Source organism: Branchiostoma floridae, chromosome 11 (genome assembly GCF_000003815.2).
Source record: "Branchiostoma floridae strain S238N-H82 chromosome 11, Bfl_VNyyK, whole genome shotgun sequence".
In the NCBI taxonomy this organism is placed as follows: Eukaryota; Metazoa; Chordata; class Leptocardii; order Amphioxiformes; family Branchiostomatidae; genus Branchiostoma; species Branchiostoma floridae.
In genome coordinates this window covers 13553685-13574876 of record NC_049989.1, presented here as the reverse complement: position 1 = coordinate 13574876, position 21192 = coordinate 13553685, and the positions used below count along the sequence as shown (strand labels likewise).

General features: G+C 41.2%; 4 protein-coding genes and 1 long non-coding RNA gene across 8 annotated transcripts in view; 2 read left to right on the top strand and 3 right to left on the bottom strand.

Moving 5' to 3' along the window:
• LOC118426514 (coiled-coil domain-containing protein 157-like) overlaps positions 1-21192 on the top strand; it is a 1184186-nt gene that overhangs the window by 335185 nt on the left and 827809 nt on the right. The gene's annotated exons all lie outside the window — the stretch shown is intronic.
• On the bottom strand, positions 2780-9073 carry LOC118426553. Of its 2 annotated transcripts, none has more exons than XM_035836044.1 (5): positions 8939-9073; positions 6148-6351; positions 5272-5329; positions 4411-4752; positions 2780-3383 (listed from the first exon to the last, which is right to left on the bottom strand). In XM_035836044.1, the coding sequence occupies exons 2-5, from the start codon at positions 6317-6319 to the stop codon at positions 3248-3250; spliced, it is 708 nt and encodes a 235-aa protein (XP_035691937.1). In that variant the 5' UTR covers positions 6320-6351; positions 8939-9073; the 3' UTR covers positions 2780-3247. The 2 variants fall into 2 exon arrangements, with proteins under 2 accessions (XP_035691937.1, XP_035691939.1); XM_035836046.1 differs by having other exon boundaries at positions 3283-3383; positions 4497-4752.
• Positions 10528-15326, bottom strand: LOC118426520. The gene is made up of 4 exons (XM_035835977.1): positions 14780-15326; positions 13594-14273; positions 13040-13348; positions 10528-12801 (listed from the first exon to the last, which is right to left on the bottom strand). Exons 2-4 carry the CDS (start codon positions 14270-14272, stop codon positions 11735-11737), a joined length of 2055 nt encoding a protein of 684 aa, XP_035691870.1. The 5' UTR covers position 14273; positions 14780-15326; the 3' UTR covers positions 10528-11734.
• Positions 15813-17258, top strand: LOC118426568. Its single transcript, XR_004832413.1, has 2 exons — positions 15813-16079; positions 16988-17258. It is a non-coding gene; the product is annotated as an uncharacterized LOC118426568 (long non-coding RNA).
• Positions 19246-21192, bottom strand: part of LOC118426516 (TBC1 domain family member 10B-like) — a 34188-nt gene continuing 32241 nt past the window's right edge. For both annotated transcript variants that reach the window (XM_035835971.1, XM_035835972.1), the window contains exon 12: positions 19246-21059. In XM_035835971.1, coding sequence (XP_035691864.1) covers positions 19941-21059 — 1119 coding nt within the window. In that variant the 3' untranslated portion in view covers positions 19246-19940. The remainder of the gene's footprint in view (positions 21060-21192) is intronic.

Sequence of the window (21192 nt, the reverse complement as noted above, 5' to 3'; positions counted from 1 at the left end):
TTACAGACATTTGCTCTTAAGACTTTGAAAGAATATATAACTCAAGAAAGGGTGGATGGATTGTCAAGATTTTTGGTGTGTAGATACGCGTAGCTTAACTGATGATTTAACATTATATGACCAGGGAGCTTTATCAGCTTGATAAAAGCTTCTCATATAATCACATAATAAGATACATGTATGTGATTATATGAGAATAAATATGGAGCAAATGCGCATAATCAATTAGGAACATTTACAAATCCCCTGCATTTCATGATAGGACTCTCAAATGTGTGACAAATGTAGCAAAGAAAGAGAGAACTGTCAATAGATAATAACTGTAAGACTGAATATCTTGCTGACAGTATCGACGTCTAACCTAAGCTTTCTGCTTGAAAACAGCTCCTGAACTACATTAAACCAAGGAGCTTTTATATCACCAAGGAGGTTACGCAGCATTGTTGTTAACTCCAATATCCTATAAGCTTGACTACTGAGGCGGACCAGATCTTAAGATATTCTCTATTCAGCATTGAAAGACAAGGCAAACTTTATTATGCATCTTTCTAATCTAATTTTGTCCACAATTTCTTTCAGTTGATGCAGATGCAAGAGAACAAAGATTGAAACATTTCCCATGATACACGATGATAAATGGTTTATTGAAAAAACACTCACAGTCCAACAATGGCAGCTTGCTGGCTGAATTGAAGTTGGACTTTTCAATGTGTTAAAATTAGAAGAGAGTAATACATGATTAACAATCAAATATCGAAAGAAATGAAGTATAACAAAATATGGTTACTCATAAAATATTACAAGGTATGAAATATGATAAAATGTAATTAACAATCAAATATCAAAAGGAATAAAATGTAATAAAATAATGTTAGCAATTAAACATTAAAAGAAATTAACATATATATATGACTAACAATAAAATATTAGAAGGAATGAAATGTAATAAAATAGGATTAACAAAACATATTACAAGGAATACTACTAGTAGTAGACTTGCGCAGTATTTAAGTGTCTTTAGAATACAAAGCAGATAAAATGAAATACTAATTAAAAGCAAAATTCTTGACAAGAAACATGGTTTTACATAATTCATAAACATTACTACAGTAGAAGGCACTTTAAAATTCTTTTTTTTTTTTCAAGAAACAAGTCATGTGGAGTATGGCATTGTTTCTGTGGTGGTCAGTTTTGCAACGTTGTAAATTCAGTTTCATTGACGAACATGTTTGAAAGCTACTGATGTTGTCTCTTATAGGTGGAAGGAAGTTTAGGTAACGCTAGTTCACCTTTATCCGCAGGGTAACCTATGTCCGTTTTTTTCCCAAAACAAAGCTTTAAGGGATATAAAGTCGAAAAACGTAGTTTTAAACTTTGAAAATGTATATTTAGAAATATTACAGATTGAAACTACCATCGGTATACTCTATATACCTTTTTTTATCAAAACAACGGATATAGGCCACCCCGCGGATAAAGATGAACCAGCGTTACAGTTCAGATGAAAGTAACAACCTGACAAAGTTCAGAGTCAGGTAGAGGAAAGTACACACAGAGCAGACTCAGAGCAGTCAGTTGGTCTGACCACCAGGTATTGGTCATCAACAAAAGTAGTCAAGGACTAGAAAGAATAATATGCAACTCCCGAATCCTAACCCACCTCCTGGTTCAGATGACAATGATAATTCTGATGATGACAGTTGACATCTACAATGGAGAGGAGGACATCTTCTAATGATTAGTTATTATCATCATCATCATCATCATGAATAGTTTATTAAGAAAGGACTCACACAATCCAACAATGATGGCCCGCTGGCTGAATCAAGGTAAAACTTTTCAACGTATTAAAATCGAGAAGTTAATAAAATACAAATTATGATTAAAAATCAAATGTTAAGATCAATGCTCGATTAAAAGCAAAATGCTTGACAGTATCATGGTTATTGAGAGGTTAACACCATTGCAGTGGATTACAAGTAAACATTGCAAAGGTAGAGGGAACTTTGATACAGTCATAAGTTGTTCAACAAAAAAGTCATGTAGAGCATGGCACTGTTTCTACAGCGGTCAGTTTTGCAACGTGTTTGGCGGCTGCTATTGTTCCCTCTTAAGGGTGAAAGGAAGTTTTGGTACAGTTCAGATGAAACTAATACAGGGCACGGAATACCACCTGCATATGCAGGGCAGGTAAACTTGAAGATGTACAAGTATTTCTGGTGTCTACCTGCACCTAACCTGCACTGGTCCATGTACTGGGTTTTAACATAAATGTCCTATCATGTAGCTCAGTATGTGGATTGCTATCAGGTGCATTGACTGTTACCACCTATAGTATAAAGTATAAAAGAAAAAAATAGCAATGATTACTGAACAATTTTAGTATGATCCATGCTTCCAAAATTCTGAGTGGTGCAGGTAAAATTTGTCTGGTGCAGGTAGTTTTCAATGTTACCTTCACCAGTGCAGGTATGCAGAAAAAAAGTATTTTGAGCCCTGTAATAATATACTGACTTGGCATTCAGAGTCAGGTTGTATCAACGTGTGGAGGGAGGGCAGGCAAAGAAAAGTGCACGCTTCTGAGTACTCAGTTGGTCTGACCATGGCGTTGGTAAAAAAAGCGCTCACGAACTAGAAAAATATATGCAACCCTCCAATCCCTAGGTACAAATGACAATTATGATTCTGATTATGACAGGATCACCTATACAATGGAGGTGAGGACAAACATTTAATGACTTATTAAAATCAGGTTCAAGTGAAGAATGATGATGACTAAGTCATCATCATTCTTCACTTGAACCTGATTTTAATGATTGTTCCTAGCTGTTTAATTGTCACTGTATGACTAAGTACAGGGCTCGAAATACCAGCTGCATAATTTATGCAGGTTAAAGCAGGTAAAAGTTGGACTGTGCAGGTATTTCTGATGTCTATCTGCACCTAACCTGCACCAGTGGATTTTTCTTTGCTGGTTGTAACTATTTATTTAGTTTCTATGCATTGCATTTGGCAGTATTCCCTTATGAATAATTACCATTGTTATCAGTAAAAAGGTGTATAAAATATGTTCAAAAAGATTCTTTTATCCACTTTTGGGGTAACACATGTATCTGAATGGTGCAAGTAACATTTATTTGGTGCGGGTAATTTCAGAAGTTTCCTGCACCAGTGCAAGTATGCAAGTATACAGAAATATAAGTATTTCGAGCCCTGACTTATATAGAGAGAGGACGATTAAACTATGTTACATCATGCCGACCATCCAGTGTCCCCTCCTCCTTGCGAATGAGAAGTGAAGCTCTGCTTCCCCCACAAGGTAGGACACCGCTGGTGTGCAGCATGCTGGTCGGTGAGCTCCAGAATTTTCAGTCCAGTTGCACCTGTTTTAAAAAAAAGATGAATAACATTTACTCCTGCATATGTTATTGTTATTATTAGATGATACATTTATTTAACTTTGTACATAATGTACAGACTTTATATATATATTTATTGGAGAAACAGAAAACATAAAACTATACCTATTGCATTTAAGGTTGTGCTGTCTCAGGCAGAAGCTATACTAGGAAACAAACAAAAAATACTTGATATGATGTGATTATGTTATCAGGTATTTATGGTTTTAAGTGGTTGTTGAAATTGTTACATAATGTATCTAACATGCAGAATTTGTTTCAATACTATATTTCATTTGTATGTTAAGACTGGCGTGATAAATGCAATCTATGTAATTTACTGTGACCACAAAACAACCCTGTGTACGCATTAACCAGATTAGGTCACACTGATTTAATTTCATGAATAACATCCTCAAAACTTAAATACGTGTGGAAGAAAAAAAAAGAAAAATGCAGCTAAACCACGGGACTTAAAACACCCAGCCCATTCTTTCCTTGGTTTGTGTAATATGTTCAACTCCAGTAAGACTGTAAGACACAATCATCACTACTTTGTGAATTTTGTTGCAATTCTTGTTTAAGGAGGGGAACAAGAGTGCTGTGGCCCCATGCCCAGGAGTGACCATGTGCCCCTTGCCCTGGATAGCATGTCCTTTGGAGTTAACGCTAGTTCACCTTTATTCCCAGGGTAACCTTTATCCGTTGTATTTAACACCAGGGTATTTCGGGATATCAAGTTGACGGACGGAGGTCTCAAAAATGCAATTTGAAATCACCGTCCATCAACTTCATATCCCTAAATATCATGTTTTTAAGGTACAACGGATATAGGTTACCCCGAGAATAAAGGTGAACTTGCGTTAACATCCAGATTGACCAGGGATGCTATTGGGAGGCATGTGGCTACAGTTGTTTTTTAAATTTGAAAACAGGAGAAAATCAATGCAAGCGTGGATATCATCTATAAAATGAGTCGATGTGGCCTTAGTAAATTCAGGTATACTGATACCTTGGGCATTTAATGTGGGAGAACATTTCCCTCTTCTTGCGTCCCCAAGCCAGACATACCCCTTCCTCCCTGATGACCTCACACACCGTGTTGGTCCGGAATGTCCTGACGTCCCAGTTCATCCCCAGGATGGCGTCCACTTCGGCCATGTTGTACCATGGAACGCTGATTTTCCTCGCTCCGAAACAGTTCTTCAGGGTACGTTCCTTCAGCAATTTGCGACACCGTGGAATGGATAACTGCTGAAGGAACACACTCCTGAAGCTGCTTTCTGAGAATGGCACGGTGACCTGGACCTCTCTGACATGACCCCATTCTGATGCAGTATTTTGGTACTCTAGGCTAATGGTGAGAACAAAGAAAGATAGAAAACAATTACAAGTTTACATACATATTGGGGGGTGGTTATAGTACTGGCACAATGTATCGGTTCAGTTTTTTTTCTTGTTGGACCGGTCCTAAAAAATGGACCTGAAAAAAATCAGTGAACCAGAATTTGGACCGAGTAGAAAATGACTTAGGGCCGGGGTTTACATGTTACAGTTCATTAAGAGCAAAGTAGAGTAGAGTAGAGTTAATACAGTCATTGAGAGTTTACATGAAGACAAGATTTTAAAAAATTGCCAGTGACAGTCCGATTTTCTGCCCAATACATTTGTTTGGAGAAAATTGGACCATTGTTTTGAATATCGCACATTCACATTTAGTTTTCACAATTAAGTTTGGGTCTGGACCAGAACTTGATCATCTGGACCATACCTGTACCAACCCCTATTACGTATAGTACATAAGAATGTACAACAGTTGTTTAATATGCACTTGAAGAAAACTTGGATAATCAACTGATGAGGGTTAACTTACTTGTCAAATATCTTCTGGCGAAGATAATTCAGCTCTCTGTCTTGTGCCTTCTTAGACTCTGTAAAGAGTAGTCCACATGTCAGATAAAGAAAAAAAGGGATAATAAAGGTTGAGTTATAGCGCTGAAAACTTGTTCTCTTTGATGACAGGTATTTAGAGACATTTTTTTTTTAAATTTCTAAATTACATCCTGTTCATTATTATTCTACAGCTACAGAATCCATGATTGTGTATGTGCTACCGAAATACTCGTGACTGGTTTCGATTTGTATAAATGGTTGGACAAAAACAATGATTATTGTATATTCTATTTGATGCAGTTATTTAATTTCCTCATACCATACGACCTGGGGCTCACATGGATGCTCACCGTGTACACTGCGCAGTTCCTGACTGTTCTCTCTGAAAGGAGGAGGAACGCCCACCTCACCTTGTTGATAACAGGATCAACATAGATACATGGAACTTACTTAAACTGACCCAAGGGCGAATTTGGGGTAGCCACCAACTCAAGTAACAGCCAATTTTTGCCCGCATAGACACATACAAATTCTCATACTTTCCCAGAACAATGCCGGAGTGAAATTCCCTGCCTGGCGCGGTAGTAAGTGCTCCTACCGTTGAGTGCTTCTGTGCCAGGCAGGAGGGCATGCCCACCCTAACCCGGGACCGCAACTCACACCCCCACCCCCCCCACACACACACTTTGCCCCTCGTAGGGTCATCTGGGGGTATCTATGATGATGATGATGATGATGACGATGTTCCCAAATCTTGCAAAAAGAATTTAAGAAATTAGACCAGTATTCCCACCTTTTTTTAACACCTCGATCCTGACTTTACCAGGTTTGAACTTCTCCCATGGTGTGGACTTACCTTCTGCCTGTTGTGGTACACTCTTGGAGTCATTTGAGGTGGTGCCCAGCTCGTCCTCGAAACTCTCAGTGCCCTTCTTCTTGTTCCGAGCTTTCTTCTGAGAGACCTGGGGTAAGGTCTCCTTAAGTGGTTCGTCATCTTGGAACACTCTTTTCCGGGCTGGACTTGCCATCTTGAAATGAATGGATACTATTGGCTTCACTCCTGTGGTGTCGCCAAAAAATAAAAATCATTAAAAACAGCAGACATGTACTGGGTGAGGTGGTCTCACAGATGAAATTGCTGTCTGGATTTTAGACTGATAGCTACCGTTCACACAAAGTTACTCATAACCCATGATGAGTCGATCTGAGTACTTAGAACAGTCCATACAATCAGTGGTAGCATACGTTGTTTGTTACCTGGCAGTGCATGTATGCAGGTATGGTTTTGATGCTGGTGGAAACTTTTCGGTAGCCGGGGATGTAGGGCGCTGTATCTCGTGAACGGATGGTGCGAGCACGACGATTTTTGGTACGTGGGTTGGGGGTGGTAGCCTGACACTCAGGTGTGATTTTGGGCCTCCTGGCGCTTGACCTTGACATTGAAGGTGGCATTTTTTGTGTTTTTGGGGCACGTTTGGCGCTGTGTGTCCGGAACGATACGCGCCATTGCGACGATTTTTGGTGCATGGGTGGGGGGTTGTTGCCTGTTGCCTAGGATTGACTTTGGGCCTTGTCTCGTTTGAACTTGACCCGGCAGGTCGAATTTTGTGTCCGGGAGGGGTGTTTCCGGAGTTATATCTTCTGAACGGCTGGTGCTGGCGCAATGATATTTGGCACATGTGTCGGCGGTGGCTGAATAATGCTCAATTTTGATTTTGGCGCCCTTGGTGCTTGAACTTGACATTTTAGGTTACCTTTTGTGCGGGCACGGGGCGTGCGCTGTATCTCCGGAACGCAAAGTACCATTATGTTGCTATTTGGTACGTGAGTTGTTTGTGGTGTCCTGGTGGTCAGGTTTGATTTTGGGCCTCCTAGTGCTTGAACTTGATACTGTATAGGTTGACCCTGTTTTTGTGTGGTTGGAGCATCCTCCCAATATCTGCTTGGTTTTAAAAACAGATTATGGTTGGGTGTAGAACCATCATCTGGCCTGGGCCACCTTCAATGTATCAGGTTACTTAGTGGCACTGACAGTTTGCCAGATGACGGGAGTGTACAAGATTATATATCTGTTGGTCAGGTATAATTGGAGTTTGCTTATTACTCTTTGTGGTGTTTCTAGAGCTGTATAGTACTGAGTTTTAAGTTCCGGTACAAGTTCCTTTACCCTGTTGGCAATCATGGTTGAACTTGAACTTAAACAGAAGAAGATGCAATTTTCTAATGTGGAGGAGAACTGTATAGAGTGTGGGCATAAGAGAAAGGTATGTGTATGATTTGTCCTGTGTTTCTTTTTGTTTCTTTGGTAATGCCATTTCCATACTGTATACAGGTAATTTGTTGTTTTGGGCTAGTCATATTCGCTTGGTTTTTGGGCCTGCTTAATCTATGGTACAGGCAGGGTTAAGTGGTGGAGGCTTAGCTTTGTTCTGTTTTGAATTCAGTATCGTTTGTTGCATTTTGTCGCGGCAAATATATGATGAAATTCCCCTTCTAAGCAACTGCTCATTGGTTTGCGGGGATGTTTGCTGGGTGTTTGCTCTGACTACAACAGCTTCTGAACTTTTCAAAGCTTCCATTGCCAGCAGCTTGCCATCTATAAATGGGATTGACAAGGACATTTTTCATAGTAAATTGTGCTGTTAAATTTGGCTTAGATACTACAGGAGATTTAGGTTTGGGTTGGATGGATTGAATGAAAATATCATACCACCCTGGGGACTAACTGTTGCTGCTGCATGGGGGCTACCACTATTCATATTGTCTAATGTCTATGGAACTACAGATAAAAGTATCATTGGTCAAATTATGCAAGTAACATTCCGATGTCAAGTGAATAACACCCCAGAAATAAATCTTTAATGAATATCATTGGAAGAACACAAACCAAGGAGACTTAGCAGCTGCATTAGGTCAGTACATTGAAATAGGAAGATATTAGTATATCATGTGACAGAGTAACTACATGTGCATGGGCCATCTGAGACAAAAAAAGGTAGCGTCTCAACAACTTCAAAGTACTGTGGTTGGTTACATACTTAAGAAATCCAAAATAAGTAATGTTCATCCATGTCCAAACTTACAAATTCAGAAAATGGAATTTCAGACTTTTGCATGGTGCACAACCAACACGGTAAAAAGCTCATTTTTCCAACCACGTACCATAGACAAAAAGGCAAAAATACACAATAGGTCTACAGAAACCCAATACATTTCATGCAGGCCTGAGGTCTACGAACTCTTGTTTTTAACAATGACAGTTGATGACATCTTGGAAATTTTATCACATTGTGAAAATTTACCCTTATGGCATAATTGCACAGAAGTAAAAAGTTCCCCATATTCATGCATTTAATATAACGTCTTTAATTCTAGCTCCGTTGAAATTTACACGTGATCAGACTTAAGAAATTAATCTTAAGGACTTTTTCTTGATGCGCGCCAAAATCCATCCCCTCCCCCTTCTGGGTCAGACACACCCATACTAGACATAACGGAACGTATTAAAATACGTGTCTTTTGCAGTTTGTGTGTTGGACGGTAGAACCTTCTACACCACAATTCACTAAGAAATAGCTAATCTGCCAACAAGAGTCATGAAAATGACTGAAAACTACATTTTCTAGTCAAATGGGTCACCCACTTACCGAGATTCCGGTGAGATGAAGTCGAAGGCTGCTTGCAAAACAATTTTGGCGGGAACTGTGGGTCATAGTTCAAGTTTGCTGCCTCTCATTGGCTAGCAATGATGTCATCGTAATGTGCAGGCGCGACGTGATGCGGCAGAAGCTGCATTGCACTGATGACCAGAAATCGGGGCAAATTCTTAATCTCCAAGCAGATCTTGTGTGGCATAAGACAGTATCATAAGCTGGGGAAGGAGTATAGCCGACAGAGGAGTAAATTTTACTCCTTCGTTCTCGTTCCCCAGCTTATGATACTCAATGCCTTATGCCACGCAAGATCTGCTTGGAGATTAGCAAATTCTAGCCTGGGTGCCAGACGGTTCGCAGGGCTCTAGGGCCAACATGCCCCCAACGAAATTTTACAATAGACCCTGAGTTAGACCCTGATTATCTAAATCGTGCAGGGGTCTGGTATCCAGGATAGGCAAATCCCAAATTCTAATGCCGTTTTCTATTCTTGCCAAGAATATTATGTTTTCAGTTGTGCCATAGCAGAGCAACAGTGTTGTGGGCATGTATGTAGGTCAAGAGCATAACTCGAGGGGCACGCTTGCGGCATTGTGGGGTTTGAAAGATACTCAACGAATTTAAGTGATAAAGAACGAATTTTGTTACTTGTTGTGTATTTTATCGTCTTCTATGTCATACTTTTACGTATTACGCAATATCTGAATGATAAAAAAAATCGGAGAACAAAACAGTGACGCAGTGAACGAACGCAGCAATGCCGCAAGCGTGCCCCACGTCCGGTGAGAGTGCACCTTTAAGCTAGGGGCACAACCCGCCGTGCCTGCAAGTGCGTGATGTCTACGTGCCAAAACGTGGGCAATCTTTAGGGATCCGTAAGTCGTAAGTATCGACTCCGTACGAACTCGTAGGGAATCCGACGTAAACACGCCATATAACTTTACGTGCAGGCAAAACTTTGTGTGCCATCGAGGCACCTTGCGCAACCGTGCGAGTGACGTGCGTTGACGTACTCCCTCCCTGCTCTTGCCAGTCGTAATCCCCACGTTTTCAGAAATACGTGGCGGACGTGGCCGTGGACAAATTGCACGTACGGCGGGTACCGGTTGTGCCCTTAGCTTAAGGGTCATTACTCACGGCTGTCATCAGGGCGCCTAACGTTACTCTTGTTCACTCTTTCTCATAAGAGGTCAGGGGAAGAGTGACCAATACTTTTCTAGACTATAGCTAAGATATCTTAAAAAGTACTATACAAGGAGCTAAATTACAAAATGGTACATGGGCACCCTGTTATACATATACAGTGGAAGCCGCTTAATTGCACGGCCTATTTGCCAGTGAATTTGGTGCTATTATCCGGCGGGTGCAATTATGAGAAGTTATCTACCTGGACAGCACCGGTTTGGGATTTGGGGATTCCGTGCAGTTAACAGAAAAGTGCGTTAATCCGTTGTGCAATTAACTGGCTTCTACTGTATTTTGCACTTAATTACGGTGCTAACCATACTGATGAGAGGCAGCTAGAGCAATGCTCCACCCTATATGCAATGCTTTTACATAGAACAATGAATGCTGTATAATCGATTTCATGTCAATGACTTCTTTCCCAGAGTTAATGACTTAACAAATTACACATTAGTTTTGACGGTAAACAATGTTTATTGATAAAGATGTACTGATCATCTTCCACGCCCACATGACACAAGTATAATAACTATCAAGATCATTTTATCAATAAACTTTGTAATGAATTAACGCAAGCATATAACGCGTTACCAATTAATTATTTTTAACGCCAAAGCTATAACTAGTATAAGAGAGAATATACATATATTAGATCGATGTATTGATGTAGCGATTAACGATAGTTATGATGTTTCCTATAGAGACACATGATATTTTAGACCATTCTCCATTAGTCTAGCTGAAACTACTGTATAAGTTTAGTTGTTATTCTTTTTTATTCCTTTCATCCATTAAACCATTTGTCCATTTAGCCTACGGGCATGAACATGCAATAAAGATTATCATTATTATCATAAGGTACATCACGTATCGTCTTGTGGAGCAACAGTACAGCTACCTCGAACAAATCCAGGATTTGTCAAGAAAATAAGTTATGTTACAAGTATAACTAGTAACCTAGTAACTAGTCCGGGTTGCATCTGTGGCCACCCCCCTTTTGAAAACTTAAGAATCAATCATAACTTTTTGGACTGCCCAAACTACACCCAATATCGTATCCTATTCTTCAGCAATTTAGAAAAACTGGTAGGATTTGTCACATTTACAAACCTCCTGATAACGACCTTCCTGATAATGTCCTAGCATGTATACATGGGTTCCTATTAAACAAAACAAAAACTTTTACGTCATGTTAAATTTTTCATAAAAGACACCAACGAATTTCAATAACCAATCGTCCACCATACCAGTCTTGGAGTACCTGTTTCCAATGTACCTGCATATAAAAGAAAACACACACGCAAACAGACACACACACACACACACACACACACACACACACACACACACACACACACAGAACACGATACCTCAATTTCCACGGACGTAAACCAAGTGATATAACTCATGGAAAATACAGTCACTGTATGATCAGTCAAACTAGTAAGAACCATGTGGCCTTTTAGTTCCAGTTACATGCAGTTACTTGACCGAAAACACTACATTACTGGTAACGCCGATCACGGTTCCTCGTAGTACGATACGATTATGTCTCCCAAGCTGTCCGTTCAGATACTGCGGTAAGCGTCCACTGTCCTTCCCTCATCACCAAACTTCTGTACGCAGGAACTTCCCGGACTCGTCATACAGGTAGAGAGATCGAGTGGACCAGTCCGACACAAGGATGTTCCCTTCCTCATTCACGGTGATGTAGTCAGGCACTCTCATGTCCGGATGACCGAACCTCGTCACCAAAGAGCCGTCTGGACGGATCACTTGCACCTCACCACTGTCTCCACCGGGCTCCGTCACCAGGATGTTGTCATTGCGCGTATCAACCACAATCCCACGAAGATACAACGTCTCTGGGAGTTCAAACTTCTCCATGGCGCTCCCAACCTTGCTGTATTGTACGATGTAGTCAGCGAATTTCCCCTCTCCCACGACCCACAGTGTGCCGTTTGCGTCCATAGAGACATCATGTGGCGTCATGGCCTTCTCATCTGTATCTGGCACGACCATTGGGAAGCTGCGGAGATAAACGCCCTCCGTGTTGTGGACTTGGACTCGCTTATTTACTTTATCAATCACAAACATCTCGTTGCTAGGTGACATCAGGACGAGCACGCCGCGAGGGCTCCTGAAGTTAAGAGCTTCTGATTTCACTCCTTTCATCGTTTCTGCTTTCTTCGTCGCTGCCTTGCCTACCTGTGTCGGCCACCCACCCGGTGGTTTCTCCCCCCTGTACACGTGAGATGACACCTGCTTGGCGGCTTTCTCTGCGTAATTTTGAGCCTGCTGTAGCTTTTCTTCAAGAACTCTGATCGTCTCAAGGGCATCCTTTGACCTGTTCTCTTCGATGTTGAGCATGGAGCGCATGGTCATGAGCGTGTTGGAATTCTCCTCTATGCCCTCTATCTTCTTGAGGAGGTTCTGTACGAGCTGCCTCAACTCGTGCTCCCTACGCTGATCTCTCTGCACCATAGACTGGACCAGGCTATAAGAGAAGCCCTGGTACTCCAGACTCTCGGCTACCTGCAAATGGAGGGGCAGGGCATCCGAGAACAGGTTCAAGGCAGACAGGCGGGTCCAATTCCTAGGCGCCCTCTGTAGCGTCATCCGAGTACTGCATCCTACGTCGATGTCATCTGCTGGATATTGTCTCTTGACATCTATGGTGCAAGTGAAAGACGTTAGAACATTATTACGGAGTGATCGGAGTTCCAGCCTAAGTTAATGATAGTGTTATGATACATTTGATACATCATAATCTCGAGTGGTTGTAAAATCTATATACAAAACACAATCTTTTCGTCATGTTTATATTATACATTAAAAAGAAAAACATCAGAGAATGCCTGAGTGGAATCAATGGATGAATAAAATTCCAGATAGGTGAATTCAACGCACCAAACAACATCGCCTCCTGTGTGATCGTTATGGGTGGTTCAGCATCAATTTGCAGCGACTTGATGCCCATGTACACAAGTCTTGGGTCTGAGTAATCCGCCATGAGCCTCAGCACCGCGGTGTTCTCCCGCGGTATGGAGAAGTGCACCAAGACGCTCCTGTCTCTCCTGTATCGTCTATACATGAGCTGTGACTTTCTGGTGCGACACAGCGACGCAAGGCTGTTTCGAAGACGATCTAGATATTCCTGGACCATGCGCACTTGGCCTTGTACGACGACGTAAATATTGGACATTACGTCTGCAGTTCCTACAAAAACAGATGGGCATATTCATACTAAATTCCAATCATACTAGAGGTCATTCGAAACATTCTCTGGGATGTTTGAACTATCTTAACAACAAAAAGGTAGCTTCCAATACGAAGACGTGTGATATTACGCTTTTGACAATACATGAAGGTTTAGAAGGGTGTAGCTTGCTAGCTTCGACACTTTCTGAGCTATATACAGCTAGCTTTATCTACGATCAGTGTTAAGTACTTCTTTTACTCACCGTCAGTGTTTACACTTCCATCGCTTGTTCCTGGTTGGAGGTCAGGGTTCTCCGGAATTTCTCTATCAGGTGGCTGGAAGGGCCTTAGAACGTTTCTGATCAGGTCCCGTCGCCCCATTCTCTCCAAGATCTCTTCAACTAAGTCCAAGTTCTCCTGGTCCATTTTGTCCAGTTCTCTCAGCTTATAGAAAACATCAATCGCCCGTCGGAGCTGCGCTAATTGGCCTCTCGCCGGAATGGGAACAAAATCCAAACAGAAGTACTTAAAGTTTGCCGTTTCCTCGTCGGTCAATCCATCCGAAAGACGGAGTAATACGTGCACGAAATCAAAATGACGCCTGTCGACATCTGACACTCTCTCTGGAAGTTCTCGACCAGGCTGCTCGAACTGCCACAGAACGTCTTTGATCAGGTCCTGTCGTCCCATTCTCTCCAGGATCTCTTTAACAAAGCCCAAGTTCTCCTGGTCTATTTTGTCCAATTGTTTCAGCCTGTCGAAAACGTCAGCTGCCCGTCCGAGATTCGCTAACTGGCCTTTCGGAATCAGATGCGAACAAAATAACTTCAAGTTGGCCGTTTCCTCGTCGGTCAATTCATCGGAGATACCCAGTAATGTGGCTCGAAAATCCAAATGACGTATGTCGGCAACTGACACTCCTTCGCGGGCCGGACCTGCCATCCTGAAACGAAATGTTACAATCTTTAAAAGAGAGACTATTATCGGCTTCGCCCCTGTGGCGCCGCAAAAAAATTAAAAGTTTTTATACAGTCGCGTACATGGTCTTGGTTTTAACAGCCACATACATGTATGTAGCACTGATAATACATACAGTAATTGCAGTATCTCATGCTTTGGTACAGTGAAAGAGGCTCAAAGAGTCTTCTTTTTCAGTGAGTTGAGTACAGTGGCGGAGTTCTCACAAGGGTCAGCTTTCGTCAAGTTGTTTATTCAAAACAGCACCCGGATAACAAATAGCTCATATGCTATGGTCATACATTAAGATGTAACAAAAGCGTTACCCCGCTAGAAGTATCTAAAACTGAGAAGAGACATCCCACTGAGTTTCATTAAATTATGTCCCGACTCATCACAGAAAAATTATGATACCCTAACACATGCCTTGTCTTGTTGTAAGGTGCAAGATAGATCGATTGCCTAATGATGGCGACCAAGTTTACAACTCACCTGTAGCGTGTCTTGAGTATTCACCTTTGAGACGTTTTGAAGGAGGAAGACACAGACCCACTTCAACAAGTACGAAGTCACAACCAGGTCATTTAAGGGTGGATTCCCGTTGACTTGTCGACGCACCAAGCCTGGTACCCGAACTTGGACGATGGAAAACAATTACAGTATGCTACGTGTTGGGTATGAGTTACCTGCGTACCACATAACACCGCGGTATAAATCCGCAAACACTGAAAATAGTTCCGGGTACGTACAATAAATCAGACTTCCAGGTGGTTTATTTACTTGTCCAAGCTGGGTACGGATCTGCAGTTTATGGCCAATCATTGATGAGTCAATAAACGACACAAAAATGCAAGGTGAATGTTTAGACTATAGCGTAAGTTTCCTTTCACTTTTGCATCATTCTTCTGTGCCCCCCACGGTCTGATTGTTGAAAAATGTAAACATATACTCAGGTGTTTGGGGCACAATTGCTCCGCCGATCTCACGTGCACTGGGTACCTCTCCGGTGTCGCACCAAATAATTGTCTAGCCAAATAAATGTTAGGTGCGAATACTAGTTAGTACTGCGCCAGCGTAGAAGTAGAGTTAGGTTACGGTAGTCCCATAGTCTTTTGAGACCGCATGGCAGGGACAAAAATTGGGCTTGATTGATCCAGTCTGGTAGAAAGTTTGTTGACCGAAATACAAGCCGATGGCTAGTCTACGGCCGCGTGGCGCGTTGGTCACCCGATCCCTCGATCTCGGAAGTTAAGCAACGCGACGGTCCGGACAGTGCTTGGATGGGGGACCAACCAAGGACGTCCGGATTGCTGTAGCCTCACGAAGTTTCCACGAAATCGTCTTCCGGGAGGGACGTAAAACGGGGGTCCCGTGTTCGAGGAGGTGCCTCGACCACGTTAAACAGCCTCATTACTCATACTGGGTACCTACTGGCTGGCAAAATACACCAGATGATTATTATTCGAGAACATAGTTATCACGTCGATGACGTCACACAGGACGGCTACAACGGGACTTTGGAACTCTACTTCTGTTTGAGACATGGCTAGCGCTGTTTGCTGAGGAAACGCACCGTAGATCGTTACACGAGGCCTTGTATCGTGCCCAAGCGACAGTATGGTGTCCCTGTGGGTTATGGTGACGCGCATGAGTAAGGTCATGTCACCCCTGAAGATGGCGAAGGCAATAGCTTCCGTGATAAGGGGGAAGCTCTGCTTTTGCAAAAAGAAGAAGAAGAGACTGGCAAAGAAGAATTCGAAGGGAAAGGCGTCACAGAACACAAATAAGTCAGGTAATGGTTAGGTCACCTTTCCAATCCAGGGTCCCGGGCGGCACGTCTGCACAAGGAGCTTGGGAACAAAGAAAAGTAATCTGTGCTCTCTCCTCTTGATAAAAGCTCCTTGGTCTACAGGAACGAAAATAATTGTGTATATTGAATTGCGACAAACTACGAACATACAGACTATTAAAACAATCTTATAAAGAAGAAGAATATCTTAAGATTGCCAATGTACGACACAGATCTACCATCACAAAACTAAGAATCAGTTGCCACAAATTACGAATCGAATCAGGAAGACATAACCACACTCCTCTAGAGCAAAGAATATGCATATTTTGCAGTTTAGGGAAAGTAGAAGATGAAGTACATTTTACTATGGATTGTCCTTTGTATGATAGCGATAGCATTTTATTTGACTATGTGTTAAGTAAATATCCCCACTTTAGATACTTGAATAGTAAAGAGAAATTTATATTCCTGACAGCTTTTGATAAACCAACTCTAACCAACCATACAGCTAGCTACATTCATGCAATTACCAAGAAGCGAGAGGAAGTCGAATGTCGCGTCTTAGATTTAGACGCACATCTACATATATAGATGTGTATGATTGTTTCCATTGTTACATATATGTGATTCTTACCGTGTGACCTGCAGTGGGGCAAAAATGTGCAATAAAGGTCTTCATTCATTGAAATATTGAGATTATGCTCATGACTAATGTTCGTGTGTTTTACACCCTTTTATATCATACTTTTCGTTTAACCGCAAACTGCCCGACCGGGCACCTGTTTGGAAATGGAACCTACGGACAGAACAGGTAAACTGCAATCTGAAGAAAGCTCACACTTTTGATGCCTTGTATAAATGGTTCTTGAAAGGACTGCACAAAATCATTCCTTTTGGTTTGGTTTCAGATGGCCCACCAGAGAAGGGACGCAAAGCAGGCAGTTTGGAAAAGGCCAAAAATTTGAAAGCAGGCAGTTTGGAAAAGGCCAAGAATTTGAAAGCAGGCGGTTTGGATAAGGCCAAGAATTTGAAGAAACGTTTTCTGAAGTGATCGAGACTCAACCAGACACTGTAGGAGCTGCCACAGCAACATCCCATTCCTTACCAGTATCTGACATATAGACCGATCCTGACATCATTAGCAGTTCAACCAATCAGAGCCTGTCAATTAGAAGCGTAGCCAATGTGGGAATGTGGGAATGTCTGTCAGACATTTGCATTTCTACGTTTCTATTTCCGAATTCTACGTTTTGACAGTGGAACCGGTCTATTCCGGTTAACCATGTCGGTGTGTTGTGTACAACATTCGGTATGCAATTGTTGGACATAAAGCAAAGAACCGTTGTATAATCTATTTCATGTCGTTGACATCCCTACCAGAATTAATGACTCAACAATTACACATTGTTTTTTTTATGGTAAGAGACAAAGTGATGTTTACTAACGACAACACCAGATAACGTTACACATCTAAAATGTACAGTTTCCTTACAGCGAACAATGAATTCAATGTTTATCATTCAAGTCTACACTGGTACCAGCCAAGCAGCTTTACAATGTTTCACAAACTAACGCTAATTAATGTGGCTTCCCTGCGATGTGTAAATTTTTTTGCAAACATTAGCAACAAGCTGAATAAGGAGGTTCACGATTTTAAGTACGCATGTGCAGCAAAATGTATCGTGGGTAGTATGTCAAAGGTGACGACATAAACAAACAATTCTGGACATTGTTATGTAAATCGAGACAATGTTCAGACAAGTACTGTTTGCAAGTCAAGGGCATTCACCTTTGGCATATTACTCACAATACATTTTGGTGCACATGCGTACTTACAATAGTGAACCTTCTTTTAAACTGCAACGGTCGGCAGGAATTGAATTACAGGTCAAAAATCTTGCATTTGCATTTCTAGAGAAGGATATCATAGCAACATCTTGCCAAAAGGTAGTGACGTAAGAAATTCCTAAGCGACAAATTATTTTGCCAATCTCTCTACTGGCAAGTAGGCTACAAGTTGTGCCATCAATATACATGTACAATGTACAAGTTACCATTGTCAACCCAAGAGACGTGGATTTTTTTGGCGACTTCATAAGGGTGGATCCATCAAGAAATTGACAATTTATGACTGTAATACAAATTCATTTTAAGAAACGAGAAAAAATGATTCAGGTTGAAATGCATATCAAAACTTGACAAATCTTCATGTTTCAAGCATGTTCAACATCCTGCTGAAGTTATTAAGTACCTAATATGTTGCACTTTTTTGCTTATCATTATTGATCAAAGCAAAGAAAATCAGAGAATAATTGCAAATAAATAAATCTCTAAGTCAACATTCAACTACATGTAGTTTCATTAAACTACGGACAACTCACTTTGTCACATTTGTTAAAAAGCTGAAACATAACTTGGCAATGGAAATTTCTGCAACATTCCAATCAAAACAATATGACCGCTCACAGTTTAAAATGCACATGAATGGTGAGGTGCATTGTGGGCAATACGTCAAAGGTAAAGGCCCCTAACTTGTAAACAGTTCTTGTCTAAACCTTGCTTCATACATGTGCAGATGTTTTTTTTTGTCTCAGGGGGCTTCAACTTTGACATATTACCCACAATGGTGGGCATGTGCAGCTTAATCTGTGAACAGACTTATTTCTACTAAACCAAAGAAATGGTCCCTAGCCCTCGACAGTGGCAAACATAATTCCATATTACCTGCAGCGATGAGCACCCCTTTTTACAAAATGGAATAATCCATGTTCAGATTGTTTCTTTTTACCCCCTATTTACATTTCTACGATGATCTTGTCAATTAGAAAAAGTTTTTGACAGCCCATCCAACAATATTAATGCTAACCCGAGATTTTGATTATGTCTTACTAGCTCTTTTTCAATTAGGGGCAAAATGTTACTGTCATGAGCTTGAGTCAAACCAATGGCTAGAAAGCTAGAATCTTTCTAGTTGTGACGTAAGAAAATAAACAACTAAGTATAGTTTGTTGCCCTGTATCTTAGGTCCTCATCTCTTCACATTTTTTGCTCCTTTTGATTGTAGCAATATTTTATTAGTAAGACAATTCATCTATGGAGGCCTACTATAATCATATATCATATACGCTACAATTATATTGTAGGACAAAATGCTTTACCAATAATCATTTCATATTGCCATGGCTTTCCTATCATTTTTCACTGGATGATCTTTATAATAGTTCTGACGAAAGCTCCAAGTTAGAGAGAGCTACTAAAACAGGTACATGTAGATAGAAACCATGTTAAATACAACGGACATTGCAAAATGACATGCGGATCGAATCGTTAACCGTCACAAACAACTACTTACAATGTATTAAATGTACACAAGTATTCACAACTAGTAAATGGCAGGAAAGTAAAAAAAAACTTCCCTCAAAACAGCATTCAATCCCATGTCAAAAACCGTCACAGAATTCTAAAAACCATACAATTAAAGCCAGGAATACTCCATTTAGTTTCCCTGATCATTGTAGAGCATTGCAACGTCCTCGTAAAATTCAAAAGTATTGAATTACAAACTTAGTTCATTTTTTTTTTACCCCAATACAACTATTCAGAATCTACCCAAACTACCAATGTTCCTATAACCTCTTAAAACAGTTCATTATCCTTAACAAAACCATGACTGTTAAGGACGTAGCTCCATTCTACTTTAAGTATTATCTCTTAATGTCTCCAGACTCCTCTAGACTGGCTTTCCCTTGATGCAACACAATTAGGGTCCCTTAAAAGTACCAGGCCATTTGTTATGATTGACACCTGTCAATTTCCTGTCATGTCAAATGCTGTCAAAAAGTCAAAGAAAATTCTCCACTCCTAGCTCAAGTGGTCGCCCGATTCTTGCGACTCCTTGTCTTTTTTGCTCCATCGCCTTTTCTTCTCTTTCTTCTTCCCTTTGAGAGAGAATTTACCGTCTTCAAGAACCTGGTCTTCGGACGGAACAGGAGACGCTCTGCTTCTGGAGTCCGTGTCTTCTTCCTTCTTTCCTTTCTTTTCCTTTGTGCTTTTCTTCTTTTTCAGAGAGAATCTGCCCTCCTGTACAGTTTCTGGTGGTATGGATGAGGCTTCACTTCTTGAGTCAGTGTCTTCTGCTTTCTTATCTTTCTTGTCCTTCTTCTTTCTCAAAGAAAACCTTCCGCCCTCTGTGTCTTGTTTTTCCTGGTGAGTCGGCGACATACCACTTCTCGAATCAGAGTCTTCGTCTTTCTTACCTTTCTTCGCCTTCTTATCTTTCTTCTTCCTCAGGGAAAACCTCCCACCTTCTGAACCTTGATCCTCCTGTGACAAGGAGTCTGCATCTTTCTTAAGTTTCTTTTCTTTCTTATCTTTCTTCTTCTTAAAGGAGGCAGTCCCATCTTCCACTGTTTGAGTGTCCTGTGGGACTGGTGTCTCCTCATTTATCGACACAACTTCTTCATCTTTCTTACTCTTCTTTTCCTTCTTGTCCTTCTTTTTATCTTTCTTAGAGTTTGACTTCTCATCTTCTTGGAGTCTTTCTTCTTCTTCAGCTGCTATTCTCCCGTCTTCAGGTTCTGCCTCATCCTTCTCCTTTTTGCTGTCCTTTTTCCACTTTCCTTTCCAACCCTCCTCAGGAAGCGACACAGTAGAAACAGAATCTGCGTCCTCGTTTCCACCTTTCTTGTTCTTTTTACTGTCCTTCTTTTTCTTCTTGTCCTTTTTGGAGTCTTTTTCAAGAGTGCCATTTTGCTCACTCCCTCCGATCGCCCCTTCCTCATTTCTACCGAACTCGCTCTCAGTTCTCTGGGACTGCGTTTCACTGTCGTTGTCAAGACCATCTGGACCTCTGCCGTTCTGTTTGGCAGCCTTGGCTCGCGACCGCGGGAGGGAGTCGTTCGGATGCATCGCCCTCCACTTCTCCAGTTGTATGTTGTGCTCCCGCGCTAGATCCTGCTCACCAAGCTTCAACTCAACTATCTGTAGAATCAAGAAAAAAACAATTATGAAATATATGCTACTGTAATTCACTATTGTCTTTTTGGTACCAAACTTTCACGGTCTGAGAAAATTTAACTTGTTCTCGGAACTAAATGTTCACTGTGGTGGCAGG